This window comes from Panthera leo, chromosome F2 (genome assembly GCF_018350215.1).
Source record: "Panthera leo isolate Ple1 chromosome F2, P.leo_Ple1_pat1.1, whole genome shotgun sequence".
In the NCBI taxonomy this organism is placed as follows: Eukaryota; Metazoa; Chordata; class Mammalia; order Carnivora; family Felidae; genus Panthera; species Panthera leo.
The window spans coordinates 10,599,876-10,619,222 of NC_056695.1; the positions used below are offsets into that span (position 1 = coordinate 10,599,876).

Here is a 19,347-nt window from a genome sequence, read left to right on the forward strand (position 1 = left end):
ATAGTCTGCATTATTCGAAAGGGTAGCCACTTGCCATATGTAACTAATGAGCACTTGAAATGTGGCTGGAATAAATAAGGAACAAAATTTAAAGTTTTATTTCATTTTGAATGCTTGAAACTTAGTTACATGTGGACAGCGGCTATCATATTGGACAGTGCATCTCTGGAGACCTTCTAGATTCTAGATCTTTCTAGGACAGCTCTACACTCAGTTTCAAAATTGGTTCTATTTTCTTCCTTGTCCTCCAGTATGGATATCTGGGTGATTTCAATTGTTATTCTCATGCAGGTGGGAAAAGACATCCTGAATGGTTTTAAGGTATCTGCATTTGAATATTATCTTTGACATTAGCTAATTATATGTGGTGTGACTTCACCTCTATAGAATGGGAGATTGTGGCTAAGATTTCTCTCTGGCCCTAAAATTCTACGAATCTCCATGAATATCAAATAGTGCTGCCTCCCTTGGGATCCTCTGCTCAGGCACCCCACCCTCCCCAACATAAAGGCACATGTGCGCTCTCTCTGGATAATGCTGCCATCATCACATGAGGTACACTGCACCTTCCCCTTCTGCTGTTGTTGCTTCTTTCCTCTCTGCAAACATATGCACAAGCAATACGTATCTTATCCAGACAAATCGTTAGGCAGGGGAGTTCACGTAAAATAACTACCAGCAGTGGAGAGCAAGCATGATGTCCAGTGGATATGACGCCAGAGGATCTAGACTTATTCCCTCCTTTGCTATTTTTGCCTGTGTAATCTTGAGCAAATTATATATTTCTCTGGGCCTCCATTTTCTCTACTGCAAACCAGCTGCGGTGCCATTTTGTGGTTACTGAGATGGTATATATTTATATTTGCTTAAAACTCTTAAGATGTTAATTATGGCAGGCACTTAAAAAAATTCACTGAATGAACGGAAAGAAATTTGTGATGCCACACTGTCATCGTTTAAAAGATCTGCTCCGAGAACTGGAGGGAGACAGGAAAAAAAGCTACATGAATTCTTTGCCTTGTTTTTAGTGAGAAAGATAACTAAAAGCTTGTCATTTTGAAATTGTCTACTGAAGGAGATCAAACACCCCTGCGGGGACAGGATGCTTTGAACCCGGCGAACGAAGGTAGATTAACGCCAGAAGATATCTTCCCCAGGATGGATCTGAGAGGTGATCGTGTGAAATTGTTGGTCCCCACGTAAATCTGCGAGAGGTCTAGCATGTTAAGACTGAGTTGACCCTGGGCAAACTGGTGTTAGTTATAGACTAAAAATGTGGGCAAACATGACCTAGAACGGTGGCTCTCCAATACGGCTGTCCATTAGAATTGTCCAGAAACTTCTAAATAATATTCGATGCCCAGGCTTTACTCTACATTAATGAAGCAGAATGCTTATGAGTAGGAGACACTGGCCTCAGACACACCTTCAACTGTAGTGTTCTCACTGGTATTTAATTGCTTGAGAGACAAAGCAAACAAAAAGTCACCTTTCTCTTTGCTCCTATGGGATACACATGGCCGTATCTTTCTTTCCTCTCTTCACAACTAAACTCCTCCACATGGTTGTCCGGGCTGGGTATACACAGCCTCTGCAACTCAGTTCGGTGTGCCTTCCCCATCACTTTGCTCTCAGTTCAGGTCACCGAGGGCCACTATGCCTTCCTGATGTCTTTTGCTGGAAACTGTCTTCTCTCATGAGTCTGTACTTAGGTAATCTCCTAAGCACACAGTTTCCGTTACCTTTTGTTGGTGGACAACTGTCAAACTCATGTTTCCCCTGAATTTTGAACACACTGACATGACTGCTAGTTGACATTCCTATTTGCAAGCCTTTTTTTACTTTTTAGGTATTTTTATTTTTTAATTCTATTTTTGTTATTTTAGTGTTTATATTTATTTTTGAGGAGAAAGAGAGCATGAATGGGGGAGGGGCAGAGAGAGAGGGAGACACAGAATCCGAAGCAGGCTCCAGGCTCCAAGCTGTCAGCACAGAGCCCGACGCGGGGCTGGAACCCACAAACCGTGAGATCGTGACCTGAGCTGAAGTCGGGCGCTCAACTGACTGAGCCACCCAGGAGCTTCTCTACGTGCAAGTCTTAAAGTATCTCAAACTCAGTCAAGTTCGCGTTATTCACTTGTATAGTTCCGTGCATTTTCTTGAGAACACACATCATACGAAATTATATAATAATTTAAATGTTAGATCTTCTCCCGCCCCAGACTGTAAGCACCATTAGGGCAGGTCCACATGTGATTTTGTTCAGTAGCACTTATCATGGTTCCTAACACATAGTAAGTGCTTAACATTTGTTAGAATAGTAATAAAAATTATAACATAAAATAATAACATAACTTAGAGGAGGAATAAATCAAAGCAGAAGTGGTTTCTGTGATAGGAAATTAAACCATGCTAATTTACTTGAGAGCTTTAGGACAATAAACACATATGTAGTAAGACAGAAAACAAATAGACTTTTAGAAAATATTTGATACATTAATAGTCATTCCTCTGGGTTATAGACTGAATCTTCATGATTTTCTTCTTTGTCTTTTTCATAATATTTTATAAACATGACCATTCTTATATTTTTAATTACAAAATATTCATTAAAAAGAAAAATAGAAAGGAGTTAACCAAAGTCCATAAGGAAGAATATTAAAAAATGGAGGGATCATGATATTGGAGGTCATGTTGCTTCAAGGATTGAAAATATTTAGAAACAGGGAACAAAGTGTAGGAAAATAAATGCTTATCCATATGGAATATTTTTACCTGGGTTCATTTGAAATTTCAGTTAAAAAATTAGTGACGTATTAAAATTTCTATGATTGCAGAGGTTATCAATCTTTCTGGAAAATACTCAAATGTCAATCACAGAAGTCAATATCCTATGATGCAATGTAAATACACTTATTAAAAGATTTTCCCAAATTATTTAAATAATTTCCCTCCTCCACTGTCCAAAATTGTCTTCGAACCGCTGAACTTTATGCAACCTTTCCTTTTTAAATTGTTATTTGGACAGTCGGGTGCAAGCCTGATTGATTGACTGATTACCGATTGATATTTATTTAAGTTTATTTATTTATTTTGAGAGAGACACAGAGAGTAGTGGGGAAGGGGCCAAGAGAGAGGGAGAGAGAGAATCCTGTGCTGACAGGATGGAGTCTGACGCGGGGCTCGATCTCACAAACTGCGAGATCATGACCTGAGCTAGAATTAAGAGTTGGCTGCTTAACCAACTGAGCCACCTAGGCCAGCCACCTCTGCCATTAAGGAAAACTGGCACCCGAGATGGCCAAGCTAAAGGCTACACACAAAATATTTACATCTCAGGATTCACTTGTCTTTCCCTCAGTAATTAAAGTAGATCACTAAAACTATATTCTTGGATCATAATATTCTGACCACTTACAGAATTGCCCATATGGAACTGAACTGGGATTTCAGCTATGCCCTGACTTCCATCGCAGGCTGACAGAAGAGGAAAAAGCAAAAACAAACACTATTTATGAAAGGTCTCTATTTTTTTTTAAATTTTTTAAAATATTTATTTTTGAGAGAGAGAGAGAGAGAGAGAGAGGAACAGAGTGCAAGGCGGTGAGGGGCAGAGAGAGAGGGAGACACAGAATCTGAAGCAGGCTCCAGGTTCTGGGCTGTGAGCACAGAGCCCAAAGCGGGGCTCGAACTCACGAACCATGAGATTGTGACCTGAGCTGAAGCCGAACACCTAACGGACTGAGCCGCCCAGGCTCCCCAAAAGCTCTCTATTTTTAAAAAATAAAATGTGCTTTGAAGGTAATCAGTGTTCCTTGTATAAAGACTTATTGGGTAAGCACAACATCTTTGTTTTTAGGGTGCAGCATAATGGAATGAAAAGTCCTCATTGTGGTTTGATATCTAATGCATCCGACTACTTGGGCAGTGCTATGTGAGTTTAAGGGTGTCTGCCACATGAACCTCCTGATTATTTATTTTTCATTTTTCTTGTGTTCCTGAGGATACAGAAATGAGCTATTGTTTTAGATCCTGTGTAAGGAACCGGGGATTTGTAAGGCCTACTTTCTGGAGGTAGCTTCATCATGTATTTGAAAAGCACATGATCATTGCTCATATGCAAAGCCTCCTTGAGGAAAAAATCGTTGTTATAATTTGGATCCACTTACGTGCCAGTAACAGATTGCATTTTGAAAGACACCTGGCTTTTTTGACCACCAACTACTTGGGATGAACACGATGATGAATATCATTACGGTGGAAAAATCAGCTAAATGGATTTATAATAGGTCCCTGAACCTTAATTTTGAGTATTGTCTAGATCCTGAATTCCTACTTAGATGGATGAAAGCTTATAATTTTACATCCTAATTTTCTAAGAGACCCTGACTTCTAAAGTCGAGAGCAGCACTGTCTCATAGAATGTTCTGGAAAGATGGAAATATTCTCTGTGCTGTCGGAAAGGGTGGCCGCTAGCCACATATGGCTCTAGAGCCATACAACTGATAAAGTGTATTTTCTATTTATTTGATTTTAATTAGTTACATTTGAAGGTGCTGTCATGCATGACCAGTGGCGACTGCAATGGACAGTACAGCATTGTGTACCGGGCACTGTTTTAGAGCGCAACATTTCTAAAGTTACTAGGGCTCTAAAATGAGAGCGTTAAATTCACTCCCAACATCATAAGCTCTCGAATAGAGAAGAAACCGTATAATGCAAAAGTATAAACTCCCCGTGATGACAAGCACATTCGAAGTAAGGACCAGGTGCCATTCCTGTGTCCAGCCTTGTTAATTTCTCCCAGCCTTGGTATGGGGTCCTACATGCTGTGGATCACCACACACGTCCACTGCTGTATCTTACAGCACCGGGCAAAGGCTCTGAGTTCCAAGACAAAGGGCATTCGAAACAAATGTAAAAGTTGTATGAAAACCAAAACACGGCTGGGTTGTAATGGCCCTAACTGTAATCCTGATCACTGACAGATTTACTTCACATCCGATTAAGGCACTAATGAATAAATAAATACATACACAAATGCATAAATAAATATTACTCTCACATAAGCTTCACGCAGACGCATGGGCTTCCTGTAACTTACTCGCAGACATAGATTTATTTCTACAATCCCTGGAGGTGTCCTTAGGCTCCTGGTAACCCACTCCTGTCATGTCTTATTGCTTAATTATAGTGATGTATTTAACTTATTTATCACAAGAAAACAATAATTTTTCACTTTAAAAAAGCGTGTGTTAACGGTGTTGCTTAGATAATACTTCTTAAGAATACAGAGTACACGAGTTAAGACTCTCAAGGAAAGAGAATCACTGATATTGAAATGTCCCTGGAGAAGCTAGAAACGTCTATAAGCATATTTAAAATAAACTGCCGCGGTCCCAAAGCCTTTAATGGAGCTGGGAGAGCTGTTTAATGCACACTATCTTGCAGTAATCGCTGGAGTTTAAAATAGATTTTAATCAAGCACCATCTGCATAATAGGCTGAACAAACAACATGGAACTCTACTTATAACTCTTATCATATAAAGTAAATATTATAAAATCTTCGCCATAGAAACAGGACATATCACAGCACTTTTTGTGATGGTGCTGTTGCTGTAAGTGAAAAATTTTGCTACTTAAATTCATTCTCTCTTTTCTCTCTAAACTATGCCGTCCAAAATCCCCTTATGAGAATAAATTCAAATAAGCATGGAAAGTAAGTCATCTGGTTACTCTGAAATCAGCAAGGCTGCAATAATACTTCTTTCATTTTGCAATCAGGTTTATTATTATCATTAATAATAACAGTACATTCAATGACTCAAAACATCAATTATAAAAAAAAGGTTTATGAAATGCTATACTCTTGAAATGATTCACCAGTGTGAATGTGTATCATCGTTTATAAAGCAAATTCATTTTTAAGGATCCCTGATCCTGCCAAACATAGCTGAGTATTGCTTGAGGATGATGAGTTCAGCAAGGGTACTCAGTGGCCTTATGTAAGGATACGCAATTTGGGCCACTGTCCAGAAAAAACTACGTGAAAGCGAGGAAGAGAGTTGATTGCAATTATATATACCTATTATATTTATATTTGTCAATTCTGTGGAATTCACATGGTCTTTTCCAAATGTGCCTCTCTGGGGCAATACTTTTCACTTCTTATTCTTTTGGAAAGAGGGTTTCTCCTGCTGTGTGTAGAATGCGCAAGGTGCCTGTGTTCAATCTCACTTTATTTTTACTCCATGAATTAATAAAGTGTGCTCAACGATCTAGGGCATGAATCGTCTAGGAACATATACCCCTTGAGAATACTTCGTCCTAGTATGATTTAATTACTCAAATGGATTTTAGGAACAACTATTTAGAATTGAGTGCTAACTGGCTATTTGACTGGATTTTGTTATTTTTCCCCAGAACTACTTTGTTAGGCTCAGCCTTCACCAATGGGATACTTTATTTTTGGTAAATAAGGAGTGAATATTTTTTTTCAATGGCTGGGATCTAAGGAATTCTTTAAAAGTATCATACATATTATATTATACCATCTGAAGTGTTGAACAGCTGCATACTAAAGACAGTTCAATGAGGAAAATACGAGACTTTGGAGTCCCAATTTGCTGTCCTATTGCTTGATAATGTGACTTGACATTTGGTTCTAACATCGCTTGATTTCACTTAGCGTTTATAGAAACCTGTCTGCTTATCATTTTTACTTTGTACAGGAATCTTCTTGCCGTCAGAACAGTGGTAAATAAAAAGCACTTTTCTAAAGGCTTATTTAATTGTTGCTGTAGTGACTTAGCCTACTTGCTCTGAGGAAAAAACCTCTCTCTGCCCAGCATGGCAAAGTACACGCACTGATGAACTAGCAGATTAGTAAGAAACTCTTAAAAAAGCAAAAAGTAAGTGAAAGCAGGGACCCAAAGGAGTGAGCAGAGTACTGAAGCCAGCTTTTGTCTTCAAGATCGTTGCTGAGCCTGGTAAAATTGAGTCAAAGGTGCAACAGATAGCAGACAAAGCCCATGGCTGACTGAAAGTGAGGTGCTTAACAAGAGGGTTCCTATCAAAGTCAGGACAGAAAATAACTAGACTCTCAGTGCCAGGGTGTGATAAAACAACTTCTCCTACGTGCGCCCTCTCAGAACCTGCAAGGACGATACTGAATGAAGAGTGGAAAATATCTTTTGTGATAATTCATAGAGAGAAACCAGCATTTGTTAAGGACTGATACCCTGAATGCGTTCTACTTGGGTGACCTGGAAAGACTTCAAGCCAGGAGTGGTTCTAGTCATTCCCAGAAGAACCCTCCTGTGGATAAGGTCCGATGGAATCCTCATCAAGTTCTAATGAACATCAGCTTTTATTCTAGAAGCCAAAAAGCAAAAGCAAAACATGGCATCAAAAGCAAGAGCCAGCAGCAGCTATGGATGATAGAAACTGACCTCCAAAGACCTAAGGTGCTGGAATTAGCGAACTGTCAAAGGAACAAAAGGGTGACATATATGGATAAAGAGCCAGCAGGTAAAAAAACAGCCCAACCAGATTTGAGAAAGAACCACATAAAACTAGAAATACAAAATAATTGAACTGAAACCCTTAATAGGTCGTCTTTAATTTCAGATCACATCTAGCTGAAAAGAGAATTATGAAGTGGGAAAATGACATGAATAAATTAGTCAGAATATAAGACAAAGGGGCAAGAAAGTGGAAAAGATGAAAGAAAGTCTAGCGCATAATGTGTTAGAATTCAAGAATGAGAAAGGAGCCAGATGGGACAGAGGCAAATATCTGAAAAACAATAATGGCTGAAAATTCCCCGGGACTGGTTTAAACGGAAATATTAAATTCACGGTAAGTTTAAAGACCCACACACATCACAGTGAAGCTGCCAGATGCCAAAGGCAAGAGAAGATCTTAAAACCAGTCAGAGAATCAAGGCAGATTGCTTTCAAAGAAAAGACAGTGGAGCAGTAGAATTCTCGAAAGCAATCATAAAACTCAGGATTCAATGGGGAAATAGAATATGTTCAATATGATTGAAGAGAGTCACTAGCAACCTAAAATTCCAGACACAGGGAAAGTAGTTTTCAAGGCGATCAGGGTTCCCATATTCCTCGTGAAAGCAAATTAAAAAAATTTTTTTAATGTTTATTTTTGAGAGAGAGAGCGAGAGAGCACGTGAGCAAGTAGGGGAGGGACAGAGAAAGAGGGGGACACAGAATCCGAAGCAGGCTCCGGGCTCTGAGTTGTCAGCACAGAGCCCAACGTGGAGCTCGAACTCCCAAATGGTGAGATCATGACCTGAGCCTAAGTCGGGTGCCTAACTGACTGAGCCACCGAGGCGCCCCTCGAGAAAGCAAATTTTAAAGGCATAGGGAAAACGGTATCAGGTGCAAGAAAACACTAAATATGTAGAAATAGCTAAAGGAAAAAAGACTGCGAAAGTGATAAAAATAATGCTTCATGGAGTTTATTGAATGACATCATTCAATTAAATTATGATTGAAACAACAGCAATAACTGTTCTGCTATAAATCTGAAGGGGGGGGTGTTTGGAGTTAATATAAGAGTAAATATATTAATCGATGTTAGAATTTTATGCATTGGTGTGTCAGAGGCAGCTACTAAATGGAGAGAAAGTACAAAATTTCCCATATTACAATGTAAAATTATGGAACGAGTAAAATGAGAACAATCTTAAAGAAGGTAAAAAAGAGAAAAAGGAACATGGAATATGTGGGAGAAATAGGAAGCAACATACTTAAATGGAGAAATAAACCCAAATATTTTAGGGTTTATATCAGTTTATATTGATATAAATAAAGCCAGTTTTATTTTTTTTTTAATTTTTTTTTTTAACATTTATTTATTTTTGAGACAGAGAGAGACAGAGCATGAACGGGGGAGGGGCAGAGAGAGAGGGAGACACAGAATCGGAAGCAGGCTCCAGGCTCCGAGCCATCAGCCCAGAGCCCGACGCGGGGCTCGAACTCACGGACCGCGAGATCGTGACCTGAGCTGAAGTCGGACGCCCAACCGACTGAGCCACCCAGGCGCCCAAAAGCCAGTTTTATTTAAAAGTAGGGGCACCTGGGTGGCTCAGTCAGTCGAGCCTCTGACTTTTGATCTCAGCTCAGGTCATGATCTCACGGTTTGTAGGATCGTGCCCCGGGTGCCTTGGGCTCCGCAGTGACAGTACAGAGACTCCCTGGGACTCTCTCTCCCTCGCTCTCTGCCCGTCCCCTGCTCGAGCTCTCTCTCTCAAAATAAATAAATAAACTTAAAAAAGGTAAAGAATATCTAACTATATGCCATTTACAAGGGACCCATGTAAAACTTGACGATATTTGAAGTAGAAAAGTCGAAAGTACAAGGATGGAGAAAGATAAACTGTGGTTCTTAGCCCGTAATTTCCCGAAAGGGAAAAGTGTGCTAAAAATATACTTCTAATGCAGATACTTTAAGTGTCTCGCAGTGTCTGTTGTATTACAAGAGCTGGATTACAGGCTTAGAACCACAAGCTCCCCAAGTTTATGTTTCTTTGATGTTTTACTGTACGTGTAGTTTATGACCTCAGGCTGTCAACACAGCCCCAGAGCAGTCGGGACCATGGATAGTGTTTATAAGGTGATAATTTATTTTACTGATGTATTTGCAATATTTCTCTCTGTCACAACAAACTCATTTCATTTAATTGTTCAATTAGATAAGCTGGATTTAATACCTAATTGCTTACGAGAGCTCAAAGTGTGAAGAGGGAAGCTTTAAAAGCTTTTTGTTTTTTTCCTGGTATGAGACGAAGTATTCTTTTTTAGTTCTCTTGTTAGAAATGATTTAAGTGATCTTTTTGACTTAATGCTCTTTCACATTTAACGGGAGCTGTTGCGGTACCTTCCATATAAATCCTGCTCATGGATAAAGGAAAAAATGCCAGTTTAATCTTCTGATGAAGAGTGCTTGCACATTTTCATCAGAGGGGTTTCAGGCATTTAATAAATATAAGTTGAATGAACGGGGAGGAAGGTTTTGAACTGGAGAGAAGGTGAAGAACAGTGTGCAGAGCTGGAATTGGAAGGTAGGTTTTCTTAAGATGGAAAATACACTTAAGCCAAATATGAACTTGGGGCGCCTGGGTGGCTCAGTCGGTTAAGCGTCCGACTTCGGCTCAGGTCGTGAGCTCACGGTTCGTGAGTCCGAGCCCCGCGTCCGGCTCTGCGCTGACAGCGAGGAGACTGCCTGGGGTTCTCTCTCTCCCTCTCTCTGCCCATCCTCCCCTTGTACACATGTTTCTTCTTTCTCAAAAGAAACAAATACACTTTAAAAAATAAATATGAACTTGACAATATGTGTATAGACAGAGAGCCGTTTTAAGAAATGGCTTCTTAAGAAAAGAAATCCATCCCCAAGCTTTCACCCATGGCTAATTCAAAAATATACCACTAACCGAGTACCAATTCTACTGTGCAATACTTATACTTCACGATGAGCTGTAAGTTATTTTGAGATGTGGACGTTGAATGACAGGATAGGATGTGCACTGGTAAATTTTCACACCAGCCGGGTGTGAAACGTACAAACTCATGCCTCAGCAAAATTACAAGACGCGGACCTTATGGGCCAATAGGAATGGCGGAATCTGTGAATGTTAACTCTATGAATTTCTGGCTTCTACTCAGTCTTCTACTCATATATGCTGAAGAGTGTGGAAAACGATATTGTAAGTCAGAATAATCCTGCATACCACTTACTGTCAGAAGATGCTAATTGTGTACTAATTTCCTGAAATGTCAGCAACGGATACTGATAAAGATATAATCTAGATGCACAAATTGATCTTTACTATAGGAAGAACATTGATTTTCCCCCTCCTCATAATAGAGTACATAGCATTTATGTGTAGGGAATTCACTTGAATTACTCATGCGTCACCCAACATCAAAATCACTGGCCACAAACAGATTCTTGGTGCTCACCTTTAGGCCCAGGTACCCATCAACTGTTAGATACTGCTAGAATAACACAGGTTTTCTTAAGAATATTATTTTGTCCTCTCAAGGACCAGCTAAAGGGCGGGCTGTCACTAGCCCCATAAATTATTTATGTCATATCAATTAATCTCCGGCCTTTGTACCTTACGGGCTCATGGACAATAGGAATAAGCTGTGCAGGTGGACAAGACCAGCATGAGCAATGATGTTTGGCTACGCAGCTTTCCTAAAGTGTCCCCAGGATTTGTTCTAATCAGGGGTAGTAAGACAGCAGATATGGAAAGGACTGTCATGAAGGAAGACGCCTGTATTCACAGATACCTAGAAACAGAAGGCACAGCACACAGTCAAGGGGGCGCTTACGAGGCAGACACGGAGAGAGGGCTGACCGTGGCCCAGAGCCTTGTTTGGGGTTTTTGTGGGAAGGGATGGGTGAGGCGGGGTAGGTATGCTGAATAAGGATTGGATAGTTTGAACAACATCAGTGAGCTATGGGCTACAGAGGTGGTTCCTAGTTGTCTGGTCCTTGGTCCGGTGGAGATATATCGACTTGCTGTGAGTTTGACAAAGTGAACGACTAGGGGTATGTGTTCCAGATTGGTTGGTTTGTTTATCAAAAGTGTGCTCACAGGGGAGTCATGTCCTATTTCTTGGAATTAGCGAGCCCCAGGAGATGTAGTTTTTCCAGGATCAAGGCCCACATGCCAGAGCATCAAGAATACTGAGAATAAAGGGTGCCCGGGTGGCTCAGTCGGTGGGGCGTCCGACTTCGGCTCCGGTCACGATCTCGTGGTTTGCGAGTTTGAGCCCCACATCGGGCTCTGTGCTGATAGCGCAGAGCCTGGAACCTGCTTGGGATTCTGTGTCTCCCTTTCTCTCTGCCCCTCCCCTGCTCATGCTCTGTATCTCTCTGTCTCTCAAAAATAAATAAATGTTAAAAAAAATTAATAGAAAAACGAATACTGAGAATAATAAATTATAGTCGATGCAGCAGCCTTGTCTTGGTAATTAGGCTAAAGAAATCTAAGTCACTATTTATCTGTATCTTTAAAAAACTAATATAGCAGGGGCATTGGGGTGGCTTAGTCGTTTAAGTGCCCATCTCAGTTTGGGCTCAGGTCATGCTCTCATGGCTTTGGGAATTTGAGCTCCACCTTGGGCTCTGCACTGGCAGTGTGGAGGCTGCTTGGGATCCTCTCTCTCTCTCTCTCCCTCTCTGCCCCTCTCCTACTTGCACTGTCTCTGTCTCTCTCAAAATAATTAAATAAACTTAAAAAAATTGTATAGCTATTGGAAAGTTATCCATATAGGTCAGATCCCCACCAGGTTGTTTTTGGTAGCATGTTGACAGATTAATTTCCCCTAAAATAAAACTCTTGTAAAAGTCAAAAGAAAACAAAGGGCTGACACAAGTGACGAGTCATTAGTAAGATTAAAGGAAAAAGGAGGAATATGAAATAGTCCTGTAGCTGTGAGTATTTTGCATGGTAAATGGGCACAAGGGTCCTTCCCAGAAATGGGACAAATCTGGAAGATGCTTGACTGATAACCAAGGTAATGAAAAGATTATTTTGGTGTTTTTGAGTGAGAATGCACTTGGGTTTGGTGCAGACATTTAAAAAAGCTGTCTGGGATATTTTAAAGATCTAAAAGCTTCTGCAGGTAATTTTCCAAGCTAAGGACACTTAAGGCTTAGCTTCCTGTACAGATAACTTAATGTGACACAGAGGGAGAGACAGACAACCATGCTGGCATGGGGTTAACAGAAAGTAAGCCAGGAAACACCCAGGCTTCCGCTAATGGAAGGGAGTCATAGAATATCCCTGGTCCTTACCTTCCTCATTCTCAGTATGAAATGGTTGGGACGAATAATCTCAAAGGTTTTATGCATGCACATGTGCACACGCACACACACACACACACACACACACACACACACACAGCCATCACTGTATCCCTGAGATGTTGCCTTTTTAAAATAAGATTGTTAAATTAAAATAGATGCTTTCGAATGGTGAATTAAGCTTCATTTTGGATGTTGAGTTCTTTTTTTTTTATTTTTTATTTTTTTAAACTTTTTTTTTAACGTTTATTTATTTTTGAGACAGAGAGAGACAGAGCATGAACGGGGGAGGGTCAGAGAGAGGGAGACACAGAATCTGAAACAGGCTCCAGGCTCTGAGCTGTCAGCACAGAGCCCAACGCGGGGCTCGAACTCACGGACCGTGAGATCATGACCTGAGCTGAAGTCGGCCGCTTAACCGACTGAGCCACCCAGGCTCCCCTGGATGTTGAGTTCTACAAGACTTATTCTCCCTACTCACGATGCAGACCTTATATTTTGTGGGTGAAGTCTACTTTAATGCTTCATACATCTGTATTTAAAGGATTTACTGGGGACTGAAAAATGTAATTGGAAAAGCAAGTGATTTAATCTATTCAGTTTGTAACTCCATGCTTCTTAAAAAAGTATGTCCCCCACCAACATTTCTCATTTGGATGATACAAACTTGCATGCATCACTGGTCAAGGAAGGTATTAAAGAATACTCCTTTTAGGCAAGAAGCATTTCCTATAGGTCCTAAAAATGGCCTAGTCATACCTTAGAGGTATCATCACCTTCATCTTCATGCACTGAACTAGACGGGGAAGGAGTTGCAGACTTGCTTCCGGGTGGAGATGGGGAGTTGTGGGGGACGCTGCTTCCTCCCATATTCAGGCCAAGCTGAGCACTTAGCTGTGACTGGTTGATGGTGGTCAGCTGGCCATGCTGCATCATTCCTGGCTGCTGCCTGATGTCTGCAGGCTGACCCCTTGGTCTCACGGCTGCCATCTGAGGGTGGGAGCTATATTGAGTTCCTTCTGGATTCCGTATATCTTGCATCTACCAAAAACAAAGATGGGAATCATTTTTCACAAACATATTTCCAGAAAAAAAAATTTTTTTAATTCTTTAGACTTCGAAAACTCTGTAGAATGTCTTGCTGAACTATGCATATTTCCACCTCAACCCCCAATCCCTCTCTAGCATAGAATAACCCTAACATATACATCACCTTAAAGCCACTGTTACCAAAGAATAGAACTTGAGAATTCAGTCAACATCCCATTTCATTACTCAAGACCTGATTAATTATATTTACTTTCTTAAAGACATGCAAACATATATCATTAGTAGATATTTATGACGTAAGCTTCAAAAATGATGCTTCTTAGAATCTCAAAATTATATAGTTATTAGTGATTACAGCATTGCAGCCATTCGTGAAACACTATTTCTTTTATTCTGATCCTTTAAGAAAGGTTTTGCGAGTTAAGTGTACTACGATTCTTAGTTTAATTCTATATAGGCTAGTTTTGGCTAAAATGATCTACTAACTTCCAGACTCAGAACACTACAGGCTGGTATTAACCAATTGATTAATTGACTATTGCAATGGTTTGACTGCACAGTCAGATTTGAAAGTAAAGCTCTAAAGTTGCAAGGTCACCATATTAATCCATTATGCTATCTGGGTCACTGCTTTTTAGCCTTAATGAGACTCACTCTTGTAATTCAAGCAATGAATTTTGTCTCTGCAAGGATTAGAATTAAAAGCATTGGAGGATGAAGCTCTTAACGTATCTAGAGGTCAAATGTGTTGTATAAGAGGAGTATGGTGGATTTCACTTAACGTTTCTCTGACATTTTCAAACTTAAACTAATGAGTATTTTGCCCTGCTTATAGAAGTGGCTCATTTTTTTCACTCTGAGGGGAGTTGGGGAGTTCATGCAGGTAGAGGATTATAAAACAAGAGAGGGGAAAAAAGAAAAAAATGGAAAAAAGAAGGGCAATGAAGAGGCGTATGGTTAGTTACATTTCAGAACTGAAAAAATAAAATTAATAATGATATCTTTTCCTGTTTCATTGAAAAAAAAATCCCACATGGTGTCAGAATGGCCCATAATTGCCTGTCAGCATATGTTCCCATGACATAGAAATACTGTAAAGGTCAATTAAATTACTTAGCCATAGGCTTCTTTTTGTTTCTTTTGGTAATAAAATCATTGTCTACCAATGTCGCCTAGTCGTTTTACCAACCTAGTTAGATCTATCTGAAACTGAAGGTGAGACTGCAGAGGTGTCTGCTTGCATTGGAGGGGCAGAGTGAGAGGGAGGCACAGAATCTGAAGCAGCCTCCAGGCTCTGAGCTGCCACATACAGCCCGACGCAGGGCTCAAACTCACGAACCATGAGATCATGACCTGAGCCAAAGTCAGACACTCAACCGACTGAGCCAGCCAGGTGCCTCCCCGCTTTTTTTCTTTTTTAATTTTTTTTTAATGCTCCGACTTGGTTCTATGTATCATCCTACACTCTGGCTCTGGCATCCTACACTCGTGGCAAAGGCTTAGGTCAGCCCCATGGTTTTGTATTTGCTGCTCTCCAGCAGCAAAAATCAACATTTTTTCCAGAATTTAAACTGTATTTCTCCAACCCTACTACTTTTTATGTACTCCATCCACGTTGTCTCCACTCACATTTACTAAAATGTTTTCTTCTCCCTTCATAGCTGTTCGCGTCACTTACATAATTTGATCTTCCTTATGAAATCATACTAGCTTTAACAGATACCCTTGAAATTGTGCCATTAACAGAGGGTATCATAAAAATCGAGGCCACTTTTGAAAGTACACAGAAGAAGCAGTCTATACTAGGTGGCTTTTCTTTTTCTTTCTTTCTTTTTTTTTTTTTAATATGAAATTTATTGTCAAATTGGTTTCCATACAACACCCAGTGCTCATCCCAACAGGTGCCCTCCTCAATACCCATCACCCACCCTCCCCTCCCTCCCACTCCCCATAAACCCTCACTTTGTTCTCAGTTTTTAAGAGTCTCTTATGCTTTGGCTCCCTCCCTCTCTAACCATTTTTTTTTTCCTTCCCCTCCCCCATGGTCTTCTGTTAAGTTTCTCAGGATCCACATAGGAGTGAAAACATACGGAATCTGTCCTTCTCTGTATGACTTATTTCACTTAGCATAACACTCTCCAACTAGGTGGCCTTTCAAGCCTACTTTCTAATGTTCTGGAGTCCTACTGTGTTTTGTTTTTTTTTTTCCGTAGCATGTAGAACACTCTCTTATTACGGGCACAGAGTTGTGGATGTCCATAATGGGACTGTCCTATCCAGGGCAGCTTCCTCTCCCCAACCCAGCACATGTTCACACATACACATTTGTAGGAAGACACATTTTTCTAGCCTTGTAAATTTAAAATGTTTATTAGCGGGGTGCCTGGGTGGCTCAGTTGGTTGAGCGACCGACTTCGACTCGGGTCATGATCTCACAGCTTGTGAGTTCGAGCCCCACGTCAGGCTCTGTGCTGACGGCTCAGAGCCCGGATTCTGTGCCTCCCTCTCTCTCTGCCTTAACCCAGTCGCATTCTGTCTCTGTCTCTCTTCAAAAATAAATAAACATTAAAAAAATTAAAAAAAAAAAATAAAATGTTTATTAGCGAAATCCTACCTTAACTAAATCATCTTTCCAAAAGTTTTTGACTAATTGATAACTGTATTTCTCCTTCATATAAGTGCTGTTACAAAGCATGACGGTTTGTAACCTACCTGTTTGGAGCCCACTGCTTCTTACTCTTTCAGAAATATTGTGGTTTTAACATGATATTGCAGAGGATGATTTTTAAATTGACCTACATACAGAGTTTCAGATTTATGACTACAACCAAGGGTCTTCAATGGCCTACAATCTCATTTTATGGCACCTATCTCCCCCACCATCTTGTAATCGGTCTACTTGTTTTCTCGTTTTAATGAATGTTGTAGACAGGCCTCTGAATACTACAATTCGTATTCTCACCTTTGTTTTATGAGTGGAGGAAGGTGGGCATCACTAAAGTGGGGTAAAGAATGACTTTAGGTAAGGACAATGAAGTACTCAACAGGGTACCTCTTTCTCAGCAAACTCATCATTAGTCCGAATATCATGTCACCATGATATTAGGCCAGGCAGGCAGCAGCTTTAACACTGAATCAAAGAATAATTTTCCTGTGTGGAGGGCGAAAAGCACAAATTGGAGAGCATAGCCATCTCTTCAGCGCTCAGATGCATTTAGGAATGTCAGATATTAACACCCATTTCCATATTAGTATTTCCATTTTACCTTGCGCTCACGGAAGTCAGTTCAGTATTAATCATTGCCTAATGTATAATATGGGGAAAATTAAACTGGATGGAGTCTGATTATTGACAAATAAGATTAATTAGTTAGCTCATGAAGGTAAGCAAATGTTTTGATTACTGGTTTCCTTCTAGAAAGATATTGATTGACTACGGTCTTAATGCCAAATATAAAACTTCGCCTCGCAAAATATTATCTCCGTTAATTTCCAACATTTTGAACGTATTGTGAATAGTTCACTTCAGGCATCTTTAATAACAACTGCTCTTCTCTTTGATTCTTCTTGACTCCTTTGTTGACTTCTTGTCTTCCTACAGCTCTCCCCACCTAAACTATTTCCCAGCATTCTGCTTGAGTCACATTTCGTCCACCCCAAAGTTTCCTTTCTCAAACTGGTACTGTGCGTCCAGTTTCTGTTGATGAAACCTTCATCCTCCCTGTCATCCCTACTCAAAATGTTTTAGTCACTTTTGATTCTTTCCTTTCCTATCAGTCTTGTGAGTTCCACTGAGTCTGCTCAAAAAGAACGCTTCCATCTGCCTTCTATTCATGTCCACACCCATTCATGTACTTCATGAATGCCTTCATCACCTCTTCACTTGCAATGGTTACTAAACTAAAAAGAATCTCTTCGCATCCACCCTGAAGAGTACCGCAGAATCACTCTTCATGAGCCACAGGCTCAAAACCTTCCCGATGATATCTGCCTATCAGATTACATCCAGACTCTTCAGCGTGTCATGAGAGGTTCCGAATAAACCATATGCCCTATGACTATCCTTCACACCTTTACTGCTCAGCCAAACCCAATTAATTGCTCCTCTTTGCCTACGTCTCTCTCCCCTGAGCGTATGTCTTTGGCTGTGTTGCTCTTCCAGCATTCAGTAGCCATTTTTTGAGCCGTTGCTGTCAGAAAAATTTAAAAAAACGGTTAAAAAAACCCCAAACTTTGCTCAGTGATCTGTGGTTTGTTCAGTACTTTTATCTGTCAAGCGTTATTATTCCCCTTTGAGGCAGCCCTATAGAAATGGCTGCTCTGTACAAGTCTATTGAGGATAATAGAGTTTAAATGATCTCAGGTCTCTCTACCAACAAAGATCAAAGTGGAAATGAAATCTGCTCTACATATTTGTGCTTTTCTCAATTCCATAATGCGATTACCATATTGATACTATTTAAACCTTAAATATAGTTTAAAGGCAAGTTCAAAAGTCACTTCATCTACAAATCTTCCAGAACCTTCTTCTTCTGAACTGCTAAAGCATTTTGTCTATACTTTCTTTATGGGACGCCACTTGTAGATTTCTTAGTCTACTATGTATGTATCTCCTAGACGGTATTCTTCATTAATGTGCTTTTCACATTAATGTGACTAATGTGTTTTTCAATCCCTCATGAGATCTCTCTTAATTAAATTAGGCATTCCGAGTATTCAAAAAATATTTGCTGAGTCAGTATATAAGTGAAGAAATGAGTACTATCTGTAGAAACCGACTAACCAGTTTGATGAGTTTTCTCTTTTTCCAGTGAGCTTCATCTAACATCAGTCCCGATTTGAATAATGTCTGTTTCCCTTTGTGGCAGAAACCCAACAAAGGGCACTTCCTAGCTTCATCTGCAACTCTGTCGGGCCATGTGACCGCGTTCTGGCTAATGAAATATAAGTGAAAGTATTGTGTGGGTACTTCCAAGAAATGTCCTTAAAGGGAAAGGCTCACCGTCCTTTGTTCTTTCCTGCTGGCAAAACTGTGGGTGCGATCGCTAGAGCTTGGGGGAAATGTCTTGAACCAAGAGGCATCGCCTTGAGGACGTTGGCGGCACAACAAAAAGATGTTTGAATGTTTGATTATTCTGAAACTACAAGACCCTGGACAATCTACTTACTGTGGGAGTCTTTAAAGTGAAAGGAACGTAAATGTCTGTCCTTTTTAGAGTTACTGTCATTTTGAGTTTACTTTTACGTGAGGTTCAACCTAATCTTAACTGATAGACCCTCATGGATTATAAGCGCAAAAAGGCAGGGTTGGAATCTCTTTTGTTTACTAGTGTAGCCCTAGTATCTAGGACAGATCATGGCAGACCATAGGTATATATAATATGACATATATTTCTTGAGTGACACTGACTAGATGTTGAGGCCAGGTACAATTAAGATTAATGATGCGGGCTTCC

The 19,347-nt window shown here is 40.2% G+C and overlaps 1 protein-coding gene across 4 annotated transcripts in view; it reads right to left on the reverse strand.

The window, feature by feature from the left end:
- Window positions 1-19,347, reverse strand: part of TOX (thymocyte selection associated high mobility group box) — a 306,751-nt gene that overhangs the window by 35,843 nt on the left and 251,561 nt on the right. For all 4 annotated transcript variants that reach the window (XM_042924257.1, XM_042924261.1, XM_042924260.1 and 1 more), the window contains exon 4: window positions 13,601-13,882. In XM_042924257.1, coding sequence (XP_042780191.1) covers window positions 13,601-13,882 — 282 coding nt within the window. The remainder of the gene's footprint in view (window positions 1-13,600; window positions 13,883-19,347) is intronic.